At 48.5% G+C, this 24,909-nt stretch overlaps 1 protein-coding gene across 7 annotated transcripts in view; it reads left to right on the top strand.

The window, feature by feature from the left end:
* Nucleotides 1-24,909, top strand: part of dachs (unconventional myosin-IXb-like dachs) — a 512,416-nt gene that overhangs the window by 257,649 nt on the left and 229,858 nt on the right. For all 7 annotated transcript variants that reach the window (XM_075883315.1, XM_075883314.1, XM_075883320.1 and 4 more), the window contains one exon: nucleotides 4,235-4,382. In XM_075883315.1, the coding sequence (XP_075739430.1) occupies nucleotides 4,235-4,382 (148 nt within the window). The remainder of the gene's footprint in view (nucleotides 1-4,234; nucleotides 4,383-24,909) is intronic.

The raw sequence follows: 24,909 nt of genomic DNA, 5'->3' as shown, positions 1-24,909 counted from the left end.
GCTTTGAAGAATTTTGGGTTTACCTCTTTCTTCAAGTTGATATGCGCTAGCGACCTTTTCATCAACCCCGTACCAGGTTAGAACAAGTTGCTGAATTCTCTCATCAGCTTTGTCCTCACATAGAAAGGGCAGCGCAAAAACTCGGGAAAAAAGGACAGTAAAGACAGAGCGCTGACTAACAGTCAGCACTCTGTCTCTGTTAGTCAGCGCTCTGTCTCTACTGTCCTTCTTTTTTCCCGAGTTTTTGTGCTGCCCTTTCTATGTGAGCACTATGAACCAACTAGCCCAAACCAATGTTAGTCAGTGCTCTGTCTCTACTGTCCTTCTTTTTTCCCGAGTTTTTTGCGCTGCCCTTTCAGCACTATGAACCAACTAGCCCAAACCAAAGTACTTCTCAGCTTTGTCATTGTTTCCTGAGCCAAACTGTCTACCTGCCCAAAGGGGACACTGTTCAGTCCAAGAATGTTCAGTTTCTGGATGATGTCGCGACCACAGAGGGATGGGCCGGAACACTTTGTCACCGACAAAGTGTTCCGGCCCAGTGGCACCCCTTGCATTTCACCGGTTGGGTTGTTCACCACCAGCTTCAGAATTCCCAGTAGAGGCAGTTTCCCAGTGTAACAATATAGAGTTTTGTCTGTGTGCTCCAACTTCTGCCAAAAATTTGCCTTAAGCCTAGGTCTCTTCTGCAATCACGCACACAGGGGATCTGGTGTCCACTTGCATTTGGAGGTCCACTTCACCCCAGTTGAGTGTGGTAGTGTACGCATTGCTACGCACGCCCTTTTGGTTCTGAACGGTGGACAGATAAAAACTTTCGGGTTCTTCTTCAACTACCATGTTTGACTGAAACTTGCCTTGATGGCTGGAAGTCTTGTTCTCAAAGCACTGGCTTGCTAAATTTCCACGTTTGTTGCACTTAAAAGGTGTTCTTGTGTGGGCCTTCTACTGGTGAATGACTTTTCTGGCTACAAGGAATGCATGAGAGCTTCTTGCCCTGTGGCCGGCTGGCTTTCTGGTTACCCTGACTGGCTTTCTGGTTATCGTGCTCCAAAGCGTTCACGCCGGTTGCCACCGTAGCGGCTGGCGTGTTGCTTGCATTCGAGATGGCCAACTTCGTCGCCAGGGCAGTGTCTAGTGCGTCTTTCAAGATCAAGCTACGAGGTTTATCAAGCAGTAGCTGCTGTACCCCCTTTTCACAAAGTCGGATGACGAAACGATCGTGAAGATTCTTTTCCAGGGCTTTTCTGAACAAACAATGGTCGGTAATCTTTTGCAGTTCTGCTAGGTAGTTGGCAACACTTTCCCCACTGTTTTGCATCCAGTTCTAGAATCTGAAAGTTTTGTAGATCTCCGATGGCTCGGGACTAAGATGTTACGTCAGGACACGAACAATGATACCACACTTTTCATTCTTCGGCTTGCTCGGTGCCAACGAGCTCTATAGACAAGCGTAGGTTGCAGGGTTCAGGACAGAGATTAGGATCGACCTTTTTTTTCAAATTCGAAGTCACCTCGTTGGCTTTGAATAATGCCTTTAGCCTTTCAACATAGTTGATCCAAGATTTTGAAGTTGCCGCGAACGGCAATGGCGCCGCGATCAATAGTTGTGCCTGAACAGCCTGAGCCATTGTCCGCAATCACCCTCTCCGTGCTCAGTCCCCACCTTGTTTTGAGCTGCAGGCTGCTCCTGGTAGTGCTCGTTGCATTGGCAAAATGCTTGAAGTCTATCCCATCCTTGTCGCCAGTTTTGTTCCGTTGTAACAAAAAATTATTGACTATTCAAAACTGCACGCATGGCGGATTCGGGGGTAAACGAAAACCACACCGTTTACAAAGGCGCACTCCCCCTCACACTCGGGGTTTCCAGGGCATTATGTTCATTCACGTTAACATTGACGCCAGATGCCACACAGGCATTTATAGGCAGTTAGGCACCAACGTCAGAAATGTGCATTTATAGGATATATAAAAATGCGTTAAAAGCACCTTTACTCATATATCAAAATGGGGAGATTGGAACGCAAGGAACGAAATAAGCATTTGTCTATAATCTGGTCTGTAATGATAAGCAACGGCTTGCACGATCTTTCACAAACTGCCAAAGCGTGCCTTGGCAAATGTCAACAATGCCCCGTCTATGGAAACTTGACCGCAGAGGAGATCCAGGCAGTTCCCGACAAGATCAGAGCATTGTCATCTTGCCTGCCGACAAGGGCAATTCAACGGTGGTGTTGGACAGCTGGGACTGCGATCGAAAGATTTCAGCTCTTTTACAAAGGGGTGCATACACACAGCTAGGAAGGGACCCAACGAAGCAAACCCAGGCACAGCTAAACAAGCTACTCTTGGAAATTTTCAAGCATTACCCAGATCTAAAAACAATTTACTTTCAACTAATCTGCGTAACGAATCTGCACCGGGTTTCTATGGACTACCAAAAATTCACAAGCCTGATGTTTCTCTTCGATCAATTGTAGACTTCACTTCCTCTCCATGCAGAGCCCTTTCAAATTTTCTACGCCGAATCTTCACCCCCCTAACCCAGAAGATGCATGCAGGCGACTCCAGCCACTTCTTGAAGCTAGCGTCACAGGTAAGCATCTACGATGACGAGAGCCTGGTCTCGTTCGACGTCGTTTCATTGTTCACCAATGCGCCAGTGCCCTTAGCTGTGTCCTCTGCCTGTGCTGGGCTTGAGGGTGACGCAAGCTTGTGTGAAGGGGCTCCTTTGGCTGTTGACGAGCTCTGCCGTCTACTGGAATTCTGTTTGTCTAATATGTACTTCTTCTACAAAGAAACAATCTTAAGGCAGAACAGTAGAACCGCGATGGGAGCTTCCATCTGCATCACGATGGCAAACCTGACCATGAAGCACATGGAAGAAAAAGCACTCAGCTCCTTCTCGCCGCGACCCAACCTCTTTTTTCATTATATGGACGATTGCTTTTGCGTCATAAAGAAGCCTGAAATTGAAAACTTGAGACAGCATCTAAATTCAGTGCACCCAGCTATGGCCGAGTGTGAAAGCGACCGCAGCCTGCCCTCTCTCGACGTCCAGGTGGCAAGAAAGCACAACGGCTTGGAATTATTCATTCACAGGAAGCCAACGCACTCCGGCTTTCAATATGATTCATCCTATCCCGCCTGCCACACGGCCTCATTTCTGACCACATTTCTCCAGAAAGCCATAATCTCCAACGACACAGAGCAAAAGAAAGAATAGAAAAAACTAATATTCAAAAACTTTATACGAGCCACCACAGAGCAACAGAGGATACGAAAACCACAATCAGCATTAATTGGCAGCCCTCTGAAACGTGTACCGGTCCCATACGTTGAAGGAACCAGCAAGATGTTAGCACGGGTCTTTATAAAAGAAGGAGTTTGCATCACGCACGTGCCTTCATGTTTGCTGGGCCGCCTCCTCCCCCGCCCAAAAGACCAGTCAACAATAGACAGGACCCCTGGTGTCGTTTACAAAATCTTGTGCGCCGAGTGCCCTTCTTCATGTATCGGCGAGACGAAAAACCTACCAGAGCAACTCAAACAACACACCAATGACGCTTGGAAGCTCTTCAAAGAGCACAGCGCAGTCGCTGAGCATTCTGAGAAGTTTGACCACCGGATAAATTTCGACGCAAAGACCATCCTTGAAAGCCAGACTAACTGGAGGAGAAGGTTACTACTAGGGTCGTGGCATATACAGCGAACGGCCCAAAACATCAACCATTCTCTCAGAACCCTTCCCCTGACGTATACACATGGACTTTGCTCTACGGCGAAACGGGAGAAAGAGAGGGAAGGGGGGTCATTAACGACCCCGCAAGTGCTTTGAAGACGCGGCTAAAACTCAGTCCCCCCTGAGGAATTAACCAAGTCGGTTTCAAAACTTCCAGTTTACACATCTTCACGTACTTATTGGTTGGAGTTTAAATAGTTTCCCACTTTACATACCCAACCAGACAGACATCTGTTGAATCACAAGAAACAGTAGGATTGGGCGTGTTGGTATAATTGTTGGCAGCTAAGCGCTCTGTCTCGCCTCTTCTCCTATCCCCTCCTGCCCAGTCGTTTGCACTGGTAAGCACTTTATCTGTTAAAAGTTTACATTCAGATCTCAATAAAGTTTCGCACCCACCTACCCGACATCAAGTTTTAAGAGCCTCTCCTTTCAAACGTACTCCAAAAGCCCCCCTGCATGACTAACGAACCTCGCTTTCCTTTTTCTCAGGCGAGCCAGACTCGTGACGCACTGGCCAAGGCCCTGTACTGCCGCACCGTAGCCACAATCGTGCGACGAGCCAACAGCCTGAAGCGGATGGGGTCCACCTCAGGAACGCTCAGCTCAGACTCCAACGAGTCTGTTCATAACCACACCGGTATGTTGACTCCACCTGTTGTTGTTGAACCAGTGCTTGAGCAAGTACACAATATCTTGAAGATGCACATGCTCTACAATTGGTGGTTCAAGTGTGACCCGCGGCGTAAATGTTTCATAAATAGATTTGTACATGTGTCTACTCCCCTGTTGTCTACTCCATGTGTATATATATACACACACACACACGCATGTATGTGTGTGTGTCAATGCAATGTCATCGGCGAACTTGCACTTCGCCGATGAATTTGCATTGCTGAGTAACTCAGGGGACAAATTGAAATTCATGTTTACTGAATTAGATGAAGAAAGCAGAAAAAGCTCAGAAGAGAACAGAAGAGATAGGTAGCAGTGCACTTGAAGTTGTAGAAGAGTATGTCTGCGTAGGACAGGTAGTAACCACAGAGGCGAACCACGAGATTGAAGTGACTTGAAGAATAAGAATGAGGTGGAGCACATTCGGCAAGCATATACAAGTTGTGAGTGGTATATTGCCACTATTCCTCACGACTAAGGTATATAACAGCTGCATGTTGCTGGTACTTACCTATGGAGCAGAAACCTGGAGGATAACAAAGAGGGTTCAACTTAAGTTCAGGATGACGCAGCGAGAAGGGAGCAGAAATTATCAAGGTACAAATGGCTGTTAAGAACATCATAGTCAAAATTAAGAAGAAATGGTCATGGACAGGGCACGGATCAGGAAAGCAAGATAACTGTCATTCCTCAAGAATCACAGACTGGATATTAAGAGAAGGCAAATGGGTGAGGGGGGGACAGAAAGATAGGTGGGCAGATGAGATCGAGAAGTTCGCAGGTTTAAAGTGGCAGCAGCAAGCACAAGACCGAGCTGATGGGCCGAGCATGGAAGAGGTTTTTGTCCTGCAGTGGGCGTAAATCAAGTTCGTAATATATAAAGTATGTATATTTACAGAAGGGTTGATAAGCGGGCTAGTTGGTACATATACATAATAAAATATTGGAAGCGCAAACTAACAGGACGCAAAGAAGTAGACAAATAAGCGCTCATTCATCTCCCATCTTGTGCCCCATTACCGTATTTACTCGATTCTACCGCGCCCTCGATTGTAACGCGCACCTGGTTTCCACGACGAAAAAAAAAAAGTAAGACATCGATTGTGATGTGCACCCATTTTTCTCGTTAGCCCGCACGATCACACCACTCGGGAAAACGACTCCTTTCGGAAGCGTCTTTCAAATATGAGGTACGGGGGAAGCTTGTGCCTATCTGACGTGCAACGAAGCATTGTCGTCACTCTAGTTTTACTATGGCCCGATGTCAGCACACGAACTTGCTTCGCCCCTTTCTTCTGGATGGTTGTGGTGACAGGCATGTCGAAGTAAAGAGGCGTCTGATCGGCATTCCCGCTTTGCCCAAGCACGTAGCCATTGTTGTGCCGCAAGTTTAGGACGAACCTCTGAAAACTGTGAAGCTTTTCTTCGTACTCCTCCGGCAACTTTTGGCATATGCCCGTTCGCCTTTGGAGGGAAAAGCCTTTCTTCTTCATAAAGTTAGTTAGCCAGCACCTGCTCGCTTTAAACTGGCTCGGCATTAGCCCTTTTTCTAAGCATAGCCTGCACTTGGAGCAGTTCTGTCATCACGGGCTGCTGTGCCGCTCACTGCTCAATCACATACTCGCCGAGCAGCTCTTCATTTTGCGGAAACCGACCCTTCTGTGGTCCACTGAAGCCTTTGCGTAAATCTTTGCTGTCGACAATATTCTCCTTTTGTTTCCGCCAGTCCCACACGCACATTTCTGGAACTCTGAACGACTGCGATGCGGCCTGATTTCCGTCCGTTTTGGCACAAGCGATGACTTTTCTTTTAAAAGTGGCGTCGTGGTGCACTCGTCGAGTTTTTGGAGTCGGCCCTTCCATGCCGTCGATGCTAATGCACTACAAGATGACAAACTCCTCTGCATATGTGAGAAGTGCTGCACATGGGAAACACATAGGCAGAAATGGCCGATACATGTAGGGTGAAATGTAAATATAAATGCCGATGGCAATAGAATGCCCGTGTTCATTTTTTTTCGTACTCGATTCTAACGTGCATGCGATTTATAAGCTTGCTCAACCGGAAAAAAGGTGCGCAATAGATTCGAGTAATTTTGGTAGTTTGTGCTCATAATATTATATATATATATATATATATATATATATATATATATATATATATATATATATATATATATATATATATATATATATATATATATATCTTATGAGGAAGAGCTTTATTCGAGGCGAGCTCGAGCTGGCACACACTGATGATGATATCTACAGATGAGGAAATTATACAAATGATGATGACATGTCCAATTGATAAAGAAGAGTCGGTGACTGCGCCCACACTAATTCCCCGTCACGCTGAAAGCGGCCTCCTGGCCGCGCGAGAGACAATATCAGGAATTGCATCAAGTGTACAGTTTCAGCCGAGAAACGTGCACAATTTCTGTCCCACGGCAACGGTGGTCGGAGGGAGCGTTAAGTGGTGAAATACGGTAATTAACGGGGCACGTTTGTTCAATCATCATATAAGGCCCTATAAAACGACAGGAATTTTTCACATAAGCCGGGCACACGCACGGGAGTCCACAGAAGAACTTCGTCTCCTGGGGAAAAGGTGACAGCATGGTGTGTTGAGCCGTAGCGAGACTTGCGAGCTCCCTGAGAGATGCCGGTGTTGATTCGGGCCAGATGACGGCAGTGCTCGAGGCGAGACAAAAATTGTTTGGATAAAGGGCTTGCTGAGGTAGCAGGAGCCGAAAGGAAGGAGACGTCCAGAGTTACACTTGGAGAGTGGCCATGAACCAGAAAATAGGGAGAAAAGCCGGTGGTGCGTTAAGTAGCTGTATTGTAGGCGAACGTTACGAATGGAAAAATGGCGTCCCAGTTCGTGTGGTCAGGGTTAACGTACATGGCAATCATGTCCGAGAGGGTACGATGAAAGCGTTCCGTCAAGCCGTTTGTTTGAGGATGATAAGTAGAAGTTGTTTTGTCGATGGTGTTGGCGGCGCATAGAATCTCAGCAACAATAGAGGAAAGAAAGACCTTGCCGCGGTCACTGAGCAGAACACGTGGAGCTCCATGGCGTAAAAATATGTTATGCAGAAAAAAATCAGCTACTTCAGTGGCTGTACCAGCGTGCAGTGAGGCAGTTTCCGCGTAACGAGTGAGCTGGTCAACAGCCGTTACAATCCAACGATTTCCATTGGAGGTCAAGGGAAGGGGACCGTACAAGTCTATCCCGAGGACTTGGAATGGCAAAGTGGGACAAGGAAGAGGTTGGAGAAAGCCAGAAGGAGCAGTAGTGGGTCGTTTCCGCTGTTGACATAACTTGATAAGGCACACGAAGAAACATATTTGGCAATCGCAGATGAGAGGCCAGGCCAGGTGAACCGACTGCGTATTTTGTCGTACGTTTTGTGATAGCCGAGATGCCCAGCAGCAGGATCATCGTGGAATATCTCAAGAACCTGACGTTGTAGGCAACGTGGTATATTGGGGACCCCTTTGTTTCCTTCAACGTGGTAAATATAGTGATCTAAAACACTATCGTGAAGCTTGAATTGTTTCAGTTGCCAACGAAGTCGGCCGTTCGGAGGAGCGGATGTGCCTTCTAAGCGTGCTATTATGGAGCGGCAGTAAGGGTCAACGCGTTGATGCCACACAAGGGTAGAAGGGCGGCCGGATCTTAGCCAACTGAGACCTGCGATGGGTAATGCTGCGGTGGAAATTGGTGACAGTGGGCTATTACGGTTGGGTAGAGGGCTGCGAGAGAGAGCATCAGCATCTTGGTGCTTCTTACCAGACCTGTAGACGACATCAAAGTTGTGCTCTTGTAAACGAAGCACCCAGCGGCTAAGACGACTCGATAAGTTCTTTAGCGACGAAAGCCAGCACAATGCGTTGTGGTCGGTGACGACTGTGAAGTGGCAGCCGTGGAGGTATGGGTGAAATTTTGTACCGCCCATACAACAGCAAGGCACTCTTGTTCGGTTATTGTATAATTTTTCTCGGCAGAAGTCAAAGCACGACTGGCGTAAGCGATGACACGTTCGCGTGCGGTGTTGTCACGCTGCAGTAGAACGGCACCGAGACCATGACCACTGGCGTCAGTGTGAAGAATTGTGGGTGCACCTGGATCGAAATGACATAGTACCGGGTCTGATGTTAGGGCTTGCTTCAACGCCAGGAAAGCCTTTTCACAGTCTTCAGACCAGAAGAATGCCGTGTTCCTTGCGAGCAGTTGATGGAGCGGAGAGGCAAGTCTTGCGAAATTGCGTATGAAGCGCCGAAAGTAGGATGCCAACCCGAGAAAACTGCGCAGGTCTTTTTGACGCAACGGACAGGTAAACTCGAGGATGGCGGCAAGCTTTTCAGGATCCGGTCGAATACCGTATTTGCTGACTAAGTGCCCTAGAACCTTGATCGTCTTGCTTGCGAAGATGCATTTTTTCGTATTCAGCTGTAAACCAGCTTTTGCAAGGCAACCTAGGACTTCTTCGAGACGTTGTAGATGTTGCGAAAAGGTAGACGAAAACACTATGATGTCGTCTAGGTAGCATAAGCAGGTTTTCCACTTCAGGCCACGCAGCACGCTGTCGATCATACGTTCGAAGGTAGCAGGCGCATTACAAAGTCCGAAAGACATTACATTAAATTCATATAGCCCATCTGGGGTGGTAAAAGCCGTCTTCTCTTTGTCAGATTCGGATGCGCTCACAATATATATATATATATATATATATATATATATATATATATATATATATATATATTTGTTTATTTACAGATACTGCAGGCCCTTCACGGGCCCATGCAGGAGGGAATACAAAAAATAAACAGAAAATAAATACAAATGCACAGCATGTCTTGGCACATCTGAAAAAATTAACAAGTCGAAAGACATAGTACTCACCAGTATATACACACCTACACATTTATACCTTTATATACTCTCTTATATACACATACAAAGAGGCAACATACATCAAGAAAAAGTAATATACTCTATAAATACAGCCAACGTCCCAGAGTTAACAACTTCCTCGCACAAGTTATTCCAACAAGTAATCGCGTCAAAAAATAGAGCAAATTTGTGGACATTAATGTGGCTAACTGGTTGCCTAAAGGTTTTGCTGTGATTCGTTCGGGCTGAAAGTTTCAAAGAATGTTGAAGATGATGCACCCATGATAATTTAAAGTCCCCATGATAAAGCTGGTAAATGAATTTTAGTCTTGATACTATTCTGCGCTACTCTAGTTTTTGTAGGCTTGCCTTATTACATAAATAAGTTACTATAGTATGCCGTAAGTACACAGAATACACGAAAAAATATTTAACATGATCTGTTCTAGTGATTGTAGTATTTCCCAAAAAGTATGTAAATTGTAGAGGCTTCTTTTTGTTGGTAAACACAATGAACTTAGTTTTTGAAAGATTTAGTTTTATATATATATATATATATATATATATATATATATATATATATATATATATATATATATATATATATACGCACACAAACTATAAAAGTACATGCGCTTTCACATAAAAACTTATTTATTCAGCCGACGTTTTCGACGGGAGCCCGTCTTTTTATAGGCATAATACTATTTACACTTTTTCGTGTCTCCTTATAGCTTCTCAAGACAGGAGGGAAGGGAACAGAAGAAAAATATTAACAACAACAAAAAAAGAAGCAATAAAAGAGGAGGAATAAACGTTAGAAAGAAGCAAGAGGGACATGGCGGGATTAGGAAAGAACAGGAACTCAACAAAGTAAGGTGAACGTAAATGAGCTACGCCATCAGTGTCAACAATACCTCCCAAGCACCCACCCTTCCTTCAAGTGAACATTTTGACCACCCTTTCTTTATTTCACCCTCCGGTGCAACCCGCTGGCGGCTTGCCCTCCTTTGAAGTTTATGACAAATCAATGGGGAGAGCTTAAGCACTTCAAGTGCATGTTGGGGGTGTTGGAAGATATGACAGAGCCGGCAATGGTGGCGCAGCCATCAATATTTATTATATGCATTGGCTCCTGTCAGGGCACTTATTGGGCTTTGTATGCATTGAGAAACGACAGACGAATGTGCAAAAATGTTTATTACTTTGAACGTTTTGGCAGGAGGGCCTGCCTTCATCAGGGAATACCTGAATAAGGCAGGCACTCCTGCCAAAATGTTCGATGTAATAAACATTTTCGCACGTTCGTCCATCGTTTTTAATGCATATATATATATATATATATATATATATATATATATATATATATATATATATATATATATATATATATATATATATATACATTGTTGCAAAGCTCGCCTCCGACGACGTTACGAAGGGCGCTACGAATCTCACTGCTGCAAACACTGTTTCGAAAGACGGCGACGCCAACACGGTTCCGAAGGCGCCACTGCTTCGAACTCCGCAGGGAAGGTCACCAGCCGTTTGGTAGCGTAGGTTTCTCAGCTCGCGACTGCTTCTGCGCTGAGCTGATAGACGAGCGGACGAGACGACGGTGAGTTAAACAAGGTTTATGTACAGCATATATACAGAGGCGTTACAAATTCGGTACTGGGGCCGACAGAGACCCGAAGAGCCAAGCTCTTCTCTCTAACACATAGCTCTACTCTCAAATGGGTCTGCTGTCCAAGGGGTCTCTCTCGACGCACCACAGGGCTTCTTTTATATGCCCCGGGTCCAACCTAAATGTCCAACCAGAAGCGCCGCTGGTCGCGAGGTCAGAATCCTCCAATGAGGTCGCCGCTGGGCCGCGTCCTTCTTTCTCATCGAATCTGGAGAGGCTGCGCTGCAGGTGGCTGCACCCAAGGACGAGTGACGTCGCCGCGCATTGCGTCAGCCGCCAGAAAGGAAGACGCCGGTTGTTTACTCGACGGGCTCGCTTGCTGAGGTGACTCACTGCACATGCACGCCAGAAAGGCGCCGTGGCGTAATGACGCCGTTCAGTTGTTCGTGTCAGGCGGGCTGGCGTGCTGGCCTTGACACAGATTGCCTTTTTCAGAGGCACGGACGTTCGCTGTGGACTCGCAGGCATAACAGCACCCCCGCCGCCAGACAATGCGCCGGAAAGACGAGCTGCTTCTACGTGGCTCGGATGTCAGGCGCGCTCGTTCGCCAGGTCCCTCCAGGTTCGTCTCCAGGGCCATGGGGAGAATGCAGCTCCAGACACCGTTCCGGGAACACATCCCATTTTTGAGGACGGATTCCAGCTCCACTGGCTTGTGGCCACAACTTGTAGACCAGCTTCGCTCGTCTCTGACGATCCTTGGTTTCAGCACTTGTCGATGGTTCTGCAACTTGTCAAGAACGGTTCGACAACAGACAACACACGACACAAGCAAGTGCCCTCGCTCACCCGACAGAACACCAGACAAAGTATAGTACAACATATACCTAGCTACGCGTCTATCGGAATTTCGTTCCCTCTACGTCAAGAGGCACATGTGGGACACAAGACTCTTAAAATAAGAACTCGAATTTTCACACGTACAACAACGCAACGAATTAGAATACCACATAAAGTTGGCCCCTTGAGCTCACTCTGGGCGAGAGCGCTCAGCCCACGTCGTGATGAGGTCAAAATTTTGCCCCGAATCACCAGTGAGAAACCGAAAGGTAGAGAAGGTACTAACTAAACGCACGGCTCAATGCGCCTGCTTTAGCGTTTAGCTTTCCTTTTTTTTTTAGCGAACGTCAAAGTTGCGCTGTCGGAGTATCACGCTCCATCTCAGTAACCGGCCACTTTTAGGCGACGATACCTATGCGGTACCAAGAGTGGCTCACACTTGCGACGTTGCACAGGGGAACAACGATACGGCTTGCTACGGATTGACTCCTCATCGTTTAGCTCGATATCGTGTTCGCTCACCCTCGTGTTTCCGGGGCGGTCCAAAAACGCGTCTTTAAACTCGGAAACAATCTTTCTCAGGTCCTCCTTCTGGACTTCACCTAAGCTAGGCTCTAGGTTCAACTGCTCCAAGGTTACCTCCGATCCCCTTTCGATTACATCACTGAAACTCAAAATTTCTGCTCCCTCTTCCTCTGAAGAATTCAAAAGCAGATTTACGACTGCTTGACGTAGAATGTATGGTTTCCTCAAGTTACTGTGGTAAATTTCGTTCGGCCACCTTCCTAATTTCACTTCATAATTTGTATCGCAAAGCTTAGATATTACCTACTTTGGCGGGCCCTTCCCAATGATTCTCAAGCTTGTTCTTTTTGAACGGCCGCAGCAGCACTACCTGACTTCCTACTTCAAAAGCGCGCTTCTTCACTGATTTCTCGTAGTACTCCTTCGACAGCACTTGTGCCGCGTTTTTATGGCTTTCCACTAGTGCTTTAATTGAGAGGTCTGCACGCTGCTCTCGAATGGGCGTTTCTCGATCAACCCTCGACAACTCACTCCAACTTTCCGCTACAGGCAAGAGCGTTGCGCCCCTCTCGCTCTGACTCAATGGCGCCTTGTCGTCTCCCCCCCTTTCTACGGAAACCGCGCCGGTCGCTTCGGCGACGGGCCGCTCGTGTGACTGCTCACATGACGCACACGAAGAATTTCGTGTTTGAGGTTCCGTCGACTCGCCACTATGATCACACAGATATGCTGCTTTTGAACTTGTTTTACCACACAGAACAAGATCAAGCTCCCGCAAAAGCTTCCGCGCTTGCGATCGCCTGAGGGCTATGTACACTAAGTTGGAGAAGAACGATTTACCTTGCTCTTTGAGAAGCTGCTCCGAGTTGTTAGAGAAAAGATAAGGAAAACTATGGGGAAGCGCGGCAGACACAGCCGCTTCGGTGCGAAGCTTACCGAACGGGCCTTCAATGACAACCGTAGCGATTGGAAAGCAAGCAATCTGCTCCTCAGCGACTTGCCTAATCCACGCGCATTCTCCTGTAAAGTCATCCAGAGACACCAATGAAGGATGGACAACGTCCATGGTTGCTGCTGAGTCACAAAGTACTCGACACTTTTTCCCATTCACACTAATTTCTTGAATATACGGCTCCAACAACAGCATGTTCTTTTCAGATTCTCGGATTGTTGCAAAAGTCAACTTTTGCTTGCAGTTTATCGCGATGTGCCCTTTCTTTTTGCACTTGTAGCAGATTAGTGGCTTCCGTGATTCAAACGCCCGTGTGGTATCAGTGCGTTGTTTAGAAACCTCACTCGATTTCTCCTCTTCCGTTTGCCCTTCCCCTACAGTGTCCTTCCTAAGAGACGGGTTCTTCTTGAAATTACGGTACGGAGCGGGTTTCCGTTGATCAGGTTTCTTTGAAAAGCCCTCTTTCCTTTCATCCTTTTCCACGCGCACTGCCCTGCTATGCAACTTTCGGCGAGTATAATACTCCTCAGCTAACTCTGCTGCCTTGTTTAGCTGTACTTCCCCAAGTTTGTCCTGCAGCCAAAGTTTGACATCCTCCTCGATGCAGCGGTAGAATTGCTCCAATGCAACGCATTCCATCACTTTATCGCGGTCGTCATAAACACCTTCGCCCTTGAGCCATTCAATTAAATCGGCTTTAAGACGAAACGCGAAGTCAACGTGTGACTCATTCCCCTATTTAGCATACCGGAACCTTTGCCTGAAAGCCTCGGGCGACAACTTATAACGTCTCAAGAGCACTTCCTTAACCTCGTCATAGCTCTCAAACGCTTTCCTCGACAAGCAAGTTATCGCGTCGGACACTTCGCCAGGAAGAAGAGCTAACAGGTTCTGCGCCCTGTGGTGTACACGTATCCCGAAGGAGTACGGCCACCAGCGTGGGTCCGGTCTTAGCGAGCCGCAGGGCACGCGTTAACCGTCGCCGTGGCGGGAAACACGATACTGCTCAAGTCGCAACACTTTATTGTGGCAACACCAAACGCAGTACAGCCCGTTGCAAAAAGGCGCGGCGGGAAAGCAAGTAGGCTTATCCACGCCACGGGCACAAAGTACTACACAGGGGTGCCACGAGCACGTCTCCGCGGTAAAGGTAATCCACGGGGACACCGGGACAAAGGGGCCCGGTTGCTCGAGCGAGGGCAAAGGCGCTCGCGTTGGCTTCGAAGGGAGACGGGTCGGCGTAGCTAGGCCACGCACTAGGACACCGTACTGCCCTTCGGCCGTGAGTACGCAGCGGGGCAACAAAAGGTGAGCGTTCGCATGGGCGCGAGGCGCCGTCAGCGAAGTCCGACGAGCCCCGAGCGACGGGACTCGACGGACGGAAAAGAATGCGTGGCTCACCGTTTGAAGTCCCGGACTGTACTCCCTGCTCCCGACGCAGCGCGCGAAAACCTCTCGGGGGTCCCCGCGCGCGGCGCCACAGTCAACATCCGCTACCGGGTGAGGGAGTTAAACGTCACTCCGCCCTTCCCAGCGCGGCAGACAGCAAAGGAGGGCAGACATGTCGGGACATGAGAATGGTAGAAAGGCGGGAAAGCCCGCGCAAAGGCAGCGGGCCAGCCTCAATTCCCACAGCCCAAAGAGACCGCTCCAAAGCATTTCGCTCACAGACGTGCTCAAACTTGACGAGATACTTCGCCATGTCCTCGCCTACTACGAACGGTGGCAGTTGGTCCCGAATTCTATAACCGCTGACCTGAATCGTCGGAGAAGCTACGCTAGGCGCCTGCGAACACTGTAGGATTGCCAATTCTATTCGTTTCAACTCGAGGCGCTCCTGTCTCTCGGCCTCCTCGCGGCGTTCTCGCCTTTCAGCTTCTTCACGTTCGCGAGCTTCTCGCCTTTCAGCCTCCTCGCGGCGTGCTTCGATATCCACCCAGGCCTCATCGACTTCCTCAGCCGACACTCCCTCATCCTTCATGATCTCAAGAATCGCTTGCTTTCGTTTCGCACGGCCCAAAGTAATGCCGAGTTCTTCACAAATTTCGATGAGTTCCTTCACTTTAAGGTTCTCCATCGTTCACACTAGCCTCTTGCTGTTTGCCCCTGTTAACAATTTACTTGCCGTACCCACTATAAGTCAACTAGCAAGACGTGCAAGCAATTTTTCACACTCCCGTGTTTACCTCCTCCGCATTAACTTTGGTTTCAAAGCACTTCAACTTTACTTGAAACGATCAAAGCTCACTTCATTGCTTCACACAGCCCTTCTCTAAACTACTACAACCTGAGCTAGAGTAGTCTGGTGAACTGAGGGGAAAACATCAGGCACTCACCGCATCGATGTCGCTGACGCCGGCCGATCCCGCAGCTGCCAACCACTGTTGCGACGCACGGCCTCTGAAATCCCACCGCTGCCACCACTGTTGCGACGCGTGCCTCCGACGCCGTTACGAAGGGCGCTACGAATCCCACCGCTGCCACCACTGTTGCGAAAGACGGGGACGCCAACACGGTCCCGAAGGTGCCACTGCTTCGAACTCCGCAGGGAAGGTCACCAGCCGTTTGGTAGCGTAGGTTTCTCAGCTCGCGACTGCTTCTGCGCTGAGCTGATAGACGAGCGGTCGAGACGACGGTGAGTTAAACAAGGTTTATGTACAGCATATATACAGAGGCGTTACAAATTCGGCACTGGGGCCGACAGAGACGCGAAGAGCCGAGCTCTTCTCTCTAACACATAGCTCTACTCTCAAATGGGTCTGCTGTTCAAGGGGTCTCTCTCGACGCACCGCAGGGCTTCCTTTATATGCCCCGGGTCCAACCCAAATGTCCAACCAGAAGCGCCGCTAATCGCGAGGTCAGAATCCTCCAATGAAATCGCCGCTGGGCCGCGTCCTTCTTTCTCATCGAATCTGGAGAGGCTGCGCTGCAGGTGGCTGCACCCAAGGACGAGTGACGTCGCCGCGCATTGCGTCAGCCGCCAGACAGGAAGACGCCGGTTGTTTACGCGACAGGCTCGCTTTCTGAGGTGACTCACTGCACATGCACGCCAGAAAGGCGCCGTGGCGTGATGATGCCGTTGAGTTGTTCGTGTCAGGCGGGCTGGCGTGCTGGCCTTGACACAGATTGCCTTTTTCAGAGGCACGGACGTTTGCTGTGGACTCGCAGGCATAACAATATATATATATGCAGGTATACACTTTTTTTCCTTATATATATCATTAGCCTGACTACGTCCACTGCAGGACAAAGGCCTCTCCCCTGTTCCGCCAGTTAACCTGGTCCTGTGCTTGCTACTGCCAATTTATACCCGCAAACTTCTTAATCTCATCTGCCCGCCTAACCTTCTGTCTCCCCCTAACCTGCTTGCCTTCTCTGGGAATCCAGTTAGTTACCTTTAACGACCAGCGGTTATCCTGTCTATGCGCTACATGCCCGGCCCATATTGTTCCCTAATCCACTCTGCTCTCTTCTTGTTTTTTAAGGTTACACCTACCATTTTTCTTTCCATTGCTCGTTGCGTCGTCCTCAATTCAAGCTGAACCCTCTTTGTAAGTCTCCAGGTTTCTGCTCCGTAGCTAAGTACTGGCAAGATACAGCTGTTATATACCTTCCTCTTGAGGGATAGTGGCAATGTACCTGTCATAATTTGCGAGTGCTTGCCAAATGTGCTCCACCTCATTCTCCTTCTTCTTGTTACTTCAATATCGTGGTTCGGCTCCGCGGTTATTACCTGCCCTAAGTAGACATAGTCTTTTACAAAATGAAGTGCACTATTACCTATCTCGTTATTACATGTCCTAAGTAGACATAGTCTTTTACAAAATGAAGTGCACTATTACCTATCTCGAAGCGCTGCTCTTTTCCGAGGTTGTTGTACATTACTTTCGTTTTCCGCAGATTCTTTTTTAGACCCACCTTTCTGCTCTCCTTGTCTAACTCCGTAATCATGAGTTGCAACTCGTCCCCTGAGTTACTCAACAATGCAATGTCATCGGCGAAGCGCAGGTTATTAAGGTATTCTCCATTAACTCTTATCCCTAACTGTTCCCATTCTAGGCTTCTGAAAACCTCCTGTGAGCACGCGGTAAATAGCATTGGGGAGATTGTGTCCCCCTGCCTTACACCGTACTCGATCGGTATTCTGTTGCTTTCTTTATGAAGCACTATGGCAGCAGTTGATCCTCTGTAGATTTCTTCCAGGATGTTTATATATAGAAGTTGAAGTTGAAGTTTATTTCAGGCAAAAGCAAAAAAAAAAAAAAGAAGAAAGGCACAATTTGCCTAGGAGACCGGCGAAAAGGCATAAAAGCCTGACAAAGCGCCTGCCCCCTGTAAACCCAAAACCCACCAAAATAACACAGTGCTCAGTGTAAAGTAAAGAGTCAATAAGAAATTAAGCATAAATAAGTTTCTACATGCAAAACATGTACAGGAAAACATAAATGAGCGAAAATTTGCACAGGCAATGAAATCAATAAAGCATATGCGTGTCCGACAAATGAAGCCAACTGTAGAGAACATAGACAAACACTAATGTAAGACATGTAAAATACCTGAAGAAACTTTAAATTTGAATACAAGGTTTTAACAATCAAAAGACAACAACATCAATAAGGAATATGTTTGACCGATAAATGAAACACAGTTTGGATAACATAGTCAAAACGTTAATGTGATACACACAAGAAAATACTTCAGGGAATATTAAACAAAGATGGTGACGGTGATTACGTTTGTGTAAATAGGAAGTGTTCCTGTATCTTCTTTTTAAAAATGCCATATGAGACTGTATTGTCAATTAGATAAGCTACAATCGGTTGTTCGTTCAGGAAATGCGAAATTTTCTTTATTCTTTATTCTTTATTTGGTGAGTGCCCCGCTTTGCCCAAAAAGGCGTTACAGCAGGGGGGTTACAGACTGGAATAAAACAATTCTTCATTTATACAGCACACTTGCTTGTCTTGCAGCCAGTTCCAATCTCTAATGGTCATCACAAAAAAGGAATTATAAAACATGGTCGTTCTTGCACGATACTCTTTCACTTTGCGTCGGGGGTCATGTCGACTAGATATGTTGATACAATAGTTTTTGTGTGCCATAATTTGTACGTGGTTTCTCATATGTATACACCCTGTGCCGTAGGGTGTGACTGTGCTCTCTCGGGAGATGCCTCTGATAAAAGCCTGAGCGATCAGTTCGTACCTGTTTATAAATAAGCATAAGCATAAGCATATACTTCATCGACGCCCTGATTCTGCAGTGTGTGCATGACAGCTGATATTTCTACTGAATCAAAGGCCTTCTCGTAATCTATGAAGGCTATGTATAGTGGTTGGTTATCTTCTGAGCATTTCTCTATTACCTGATTGATAGTATGAATGTGCTCGATTGTTGAGCAGCCTGTTCGAAATCCTGCTTGTTTCTTTGGTTGATTGAATTCTAAGGTTTTCTTTACTCTGTTAGCAATTACCTTTGTAAATAGCTTGTATACTACAGAGAGCAAGCTAATCGTCCTGTAATTCTTCAAGTCCTTGTCATCTCCTTTCTTATGTATTAAGATGATGTTAGCGTTCTTCCAAGACTCCGGTACTCTTCCCGTCAGGAGACACCTCGTAAACAAGGTGGCTAGTTTTTCTAACACAATCTGTCCTCCATATTTCAGTAGATCTGATGTTACCTGATCCTCACCAGCATCTTTGCCTCTTTGCATGCTCTCCGAAGCTTTTCTGACTTCTTCTATCATTACTGGTGGGGTGTCATCTGGGTTACTGCTAGTTCTTATAGTATTAAAGTCGTGGTTGTCCCGGCTACTGTACAGATCTCTGTAAAACTCCTCCGCTATTTTAACTATCCTATCCATATTGGTAGTTATTTTGCCTTCTTTGTCCCTTAGTGCATACATCCGATTTTTTCCTATCCCAAGTTTTCTCTTCACTGCTTCGACGCTTCCTCCATTTTTCAGATTGTGTTCAATTCTCTCCATGTTATACCTTCTTACATTAGATACCTTATGCCTATTAATCAACTTTGAAAGCTCTGCCAGTTCTATTTTGTCTGTTCTACTTGAGACTTTCATGATTTGACGCTTCTTAATGAGATTTTTCGTTTCCTGGGATAGCTTGCCAGTGTCTGTAGTGACGTGCCCGGGTAGCGCGGATGCCACTAGCCGAGCCAAAAGTGGGCGTGAAGCCCGCGAAGAATGACCCGACAATGCGTAGTTCACAAACAGCAAAAAGCGGCGTTTAATGCCCACCGATGTCTTTTATACAGAGTGGGGGCGCCACCCCTCAGTTACTAGAAGCAACAGGTGGCATCCTCTACATCCCTCCTTTCAGAGCTCTCAAACACAAGTGTTCCAAAAGAGCACCACCAAGAAACAGTCCTTGCAGCAGTCTCACAAATTCAGTCTCCGAGGTGGCACCACGCGCCGGCCGTATCGTGTGTAACGGTGACCTGGCGATCCTGCAGCAGGTGCAGGAGCTGGAGTGTCCGACGCGTTACCGGTTGCTGCCCGCTGTGGTCCGGGAGACGGCGCCGATGTCGGGGCCGTAGGGTTGGGGATATTACGTCTCATCTGAGGGGGCCGACTGAGGATTGCTGCAGGGGACAAGGTGTCTGCGGTTTCTCACTAGTGTGCCACTGGGCGTCTGGACGATGTACGAGCAGGGTCTCTGAGCCGGGCTTAGGACCGTCGCCCTTGCCCGCGTGTCACGCACCCAGACTTCCTCCCCATCGTCGAGAGCACGAAGGTCATGCGCTGCGTGTTGGTTATTGTAGTCTCTCTGTTGTCTTCGTCTCTGGGCGGCATCTCTATCATTGAATTCTTTCACCTGGGGCCAATCTGGAACAAGGCTTTGAGCCGTGGCTGGCACACGAGTTCGCAGAGAGCGTCCCATGAGCAGTTGGGCCGGGCTGTAGCCAGACACACCGGGAGTGTTACGGTATGCTAGCAGAGCCAGAAACGGGTCTGTGGCCTTCAGAAATAACTCCTTGATCGTGCGAACCATGCGCTCTGCTTCGCCGTTCAACTGCGGGTAGCGTGGACTGCTCGTGACATGCGTGAAACCGTATGTCTTCCTAAAGTCCTCAAAAGCTTTGCAGGAAAACTGTGGCCCATTGTCGCTGACAACAGTCACCGGGATGCCGTGTCGGGCAAATGTGTTCTTGATCGCAGAAATAACGGCTCCCGCAGAAGTGGACTGGAGTGTGAGGACCTCAGGGTACCGAGAAGGGTAGTCGACAACCACCAAGAACTCTTGTTTTGCAAAATGAAACAAGTCAATGGCCACACTTTCCCACGGAGCTGATGGTGTCTCGGTCGCAATCATGGGCTCACAGCGTTGAACGCCTATAGAAGCACATGCTGGGCAGTTCTCTACGGCTGCCTTAACCTGGCTGTTGAGACCGGGCCACCACACAGAGCCTCGAGCCACCGCCAAGCACCGATTGACGCCTTGGTGACCATCGTGCAGAAGGCTCACGATGTCTCTGTGTAGTGCTGCGGGCACAACTAGGCGTCTGCCCATGAACAGCATGTTCTCGCATACAGTGAAGTCTCCCCGGTGGTCCCAGTAACGCGTCATGTTGAGCGGCAGACGGTCTCGTCGAGGCCACCCTTTCATGCAGTATGCTTTCAGCATTGAGCACTCGCCGTCTGAAGTTTGGTGAGACCTGAAGTCTTCAAGACGTACGGCCAGGGTTGAAGGAAGGGCTGCCACGACCAGAGACACAAAAATTTCTGTGCTGTCCTCTTCGGACGTGGAAGAGCCTTCGGGATCCCTAGAGAGGGTGTCTGCCGTGGCCAGATACTTTCCTGGAACATACTTGACTGTGAACTGATATCGCATGAGCCTTATGCGAAATCTTTGGATGCGAGGGGGCATGAGGTCCAGATCGGCGGAACCAAGCAACCTGACGAGCGGCTGATGGTCGGTTTCAATGACAAAGCTGAGTCCACGCAGAAATTCTTCAAACCTCTCGATAGCCCAAGAGACACCAAACGCTTCTTTCTCAATCTGACTGTACCGCTGCTCAGCGGTAGTCAGTGCTCTTGACGCGAACGCGACAGCCCGTCACTCTCCCGTCTGTTGCTCCTGCAAGAGAACCACGCCTAGCCCAAACGAACTGGCATCTGCCGACACAAGGGTGGGTAGCTCTGGATTGTAGCTGGCCATACAAGCATTAGATGCCACCATTCCCTTCAATGTCTCGAAAGCGGTTGCTTGCGCATGATCCCAGGTCCAGACCGCGTTCTTGTTCAACAGGAGCTGTGTCGGTGTAGTGACGGCAGACAGATTCAATAAAAATCTTCCAATGTGGTTCAGCATGCCCAGGAAACGACGGACGCCATGCGTATCTGTCGGCGGCTTCATGTTCACAATAGCAGATGCCTTGTCAGGGTCAGCCGAGATGCCACTGGCGCTCACCACTACACCAAGGAACTTGACGGAAGATACCCTGAAGGAGCATTTCGAGGCATTCAACGTAATGTCCACTTGTTCTAACTTGCGAAGGACTGCTTGGAGTCTGCTGTCGTGCTCGGAACGGCTCCTGCCGAATACTAGAATGTCATCTACCATGTTCACACACCTTTCCAGGCCCTCTAGAATCCGAGGCATTTGGCGCTGAAATACTTCGGGAGCGGACGTGATGCCGAAGGGCAGGCGGCGATAGCAGTAGCGTCCAAATGGTGTTATGAAGGTAGTCAGCTTCTGACAGCTTTCCGATAGCCTTACTTGATGAAACCCCGATTTTGCATCAAGTTTCGAGAAGACCGCGGCATTGCCAAGGCGGCCAAGTACCTGGTCCACTGTGGGCATAAGGTGTCTCTTCCGAAGAACTACTTGGTTCAACTTCGTGAGGTCAACTCAAATTCCGTATTCGCCATCGGCTTTGGGTACCAGCACAATACCAGCACACCACGGGGTTGGCACTGTGACTCGCCGGATGACCCCGTCCCTTTCCATGGCATCTAAGTCCTTCTTGACTACGCCTTCGAGGGGAATAGGGATGCTCCTAGGAACGCTGAGAGAAAATGGAATCGCTCCCGGCTTGATACGAATGTGGTATTCTTCAGGCATCTTGCCAAGGCCTGAGAACAGCGAAGCTGTGGCCTTGTATGACGTTGGGGGCCTATTCCGAGCTTCCGCATCTTCCACGGTGTCAACAACCCAGGTCCACTACCGCCGAGTACCCCAGCAGAGGAGAGTCAATGTCTGCTACAACGTACGACGTTTTGCATACCGACCGGCCTAGCCACGACATGGTAGCAGGGAACGTCCCAAGCAACCTTAGGCTTCAGCGGCCCGGCCCCATCAACCGTTCATTATCGGGTTTGTCAAGGTCTACTGGGCACCCGGTGAAGCTCGGAGGTACGACCGAAACGTTTGCCCCAGTATCCACTTTGAATTGAAGGGGGCGTCCGTTGACATGAACAATAACGTGCCGGCGTTCTGTTTGCGAGGAATTCACGGCGCAGAGCGGGATTTGGCTTAAACGCCTAGTATTATTCGAGCGGCGAACCGCCGCGAAGTGTCCCTTCTTGCGACATTGGTTGCATGTGGCCCACCGTGCTGGGCACTCAGATCGCGGATGAGGGGCGTGGCCGCGAAAATCGCATGCCGACTTCGGGCCGGCGCGGTACTCGGGAGGCCGACAGACGTTACTTTTACTTCGGGCAGCTTCGCATGCTGGGGCGTCGGCCACTCGGTACTGGTTGTTCGCAACGGCGTCGACGTTCAGTGCGTCTGGTGCAAGGCCTGTCCCCTGACGCCGCAATTTCTCATTTTCAGCGTCTTCGTACTGACGCGCTTGGATGAGTGCCTTGTCCAGTGTAAGCTTTGGATTGCGGCAGAGCTGGTCGGTCAAGCGAGAGTCAAGCAAACCTACGATAAATCTGTCCCGAACCAGCCGGTCGTCGATTTCCCGAGAGGCGTAGTTGCACTTCTTCACGAGATTTCGGAGCGCCGTGAAAAACGCATCGACTGACTCGCCTACCGCTTGCGTGCGCTTGTGGAACCTGCTCGACTCGTATACCTCGTTGACGGGGTGTACAAAATATCCCGAAAGACTTGTTGTCACGCCGGAGTATGAGCGATAGGCCTCGGCGTCTGACATGAGAGACGAAAGCACCTCGCGTCCTTGGGGACCCATACAGTAGAGGAGCGTGCGTACCTTGGTTTCTTCGGGGACGGAGGACAGTCCTGAGGCGAAGGAGTAATCCTCGAATTGTTGAAGCCACGCCGTCCATTGGGCTGGGTTGTCAAAAGTGAACTGCGGCGGAGTTCGCAAGCTGGCGGTCACGGCGGAGGCGGCGGCTGGGTTATCCTGCATGTTGCACGGTTGTCGCAGGATCCCACTTCTGACACCATGTAGTGACGTGCCCGGGTAGCGCGGACGCCGCTAGCCGAGCCAAAAGTGGGCGTGAAGCCCGCGAAGAATGACCCAACAACGCGTAGTTCACAAACAGCAAAAAACCCCGTTTAATGCCCACCGATGCCTTTTATACAGAGTGGGAGCGCCACCTCTCAGTTACTAGAAGCAACAGGTGGCGTCCTCTACAGTGTCCTGTCTAACTACCCTGCCTCCAACTTCCACTGCACGCTCCGTAATGATACTCGTCAGATTATCATTCATTGTATCTATGCTAAGGTTGGTTTCCTCACTAAGAGTCATTATGGCTGGATGTAGGCGCGTAAGCCTGTACCACCTTCATCTTGTATCTCTTATTTAGTTTAATTACGATACCTATCACCCTTTCATTAATGCTATAGTATTCCTCTATGTTGCCAGCTATGTTTCTGTGAATTAGGAACGCCACTCCCAGTTCTCTTCTGTCAGCTAATTCCCGATAGCAAAAGACGTGCCCATTCTGTAGCACCGTATAGGCCTCATCTGTCCTCCTAACCTCGCTGAGCCCTATTATATCCCATTTAACACCCTCTAGCTCCTCGAATAGTACAGCTAGACTTCCCTCACTAGATAAGGTTCTAGCGTTAAACGTTGCCAAGTTCAGGTTCTAATGGCGGCCTGTCCGGATCCAGAGATTCTTGGCACCATCTGCAGCGTTCGTCATATGCACGTATTACGGACTGAATGCCATCGTCATGCGGGATATTCGTGTATAGAGAAGCTACGTCTAGAGTGACTAGTAGTGCTTTGTCGGGGACGTCTAGATTGGCGATGTCACTCGAGAAATGGTTAGTGTCTCGAAGATACGAGGGAAAGGAGACGGGAATTTCTCTGATAGGAGCGTCAATGTAGCGGGAAAGAGGTTCAGTAACCGTACCAATAGCCGAAACTATTGGACGACCGAGGTTATTTGGTTTGTGCACCTTCGGTAATAAATAAAACTTTCCTGCAACAGGACTAAGCGGTATTAGTAATTCCATCGTCTTTTTACTGATGCTCCCTTTTTGTAGAAGTTCCCCAAGAGCCTCGGCAACGACGAATCTTCACTAGACAAACCTATTGAGAGCTCAACTCTAGCCTCTCTTTTAAAACTAATTTTGCAACTAAATAACTTCGAATTTAGTCAAACCCACTATGTACAGACAAGTGGAACCTCGATGGGCACGAAGATAGGACCGAATTACGCCAATATATTCATGGGCACATTTGAGGACAGGTTTCTTGCCACGTGCACC

The sequence above is a fragment of the Rhipicephalus microplus genome, unplaced genomic scaffold (genome assembly GCF_043290135.1).
Source record: "Rhipicephalus microplus isolate Deutch F79 unplaced genomic scaffold, USDA_Rmic scaffold_16, whole genome shotgun sequence".
NCBI lineage: Eukaryota > Metazoa > Arthropoda > Arachnida > Ixodida > Ixodidae > Rhipicephalus > Rhipicephalus microplus.
The sequence above is the reverse complement of the archived record's forward strand: the minus strand, read 5'-3'. Positions and strand labels throughout refer to the sequence as shown.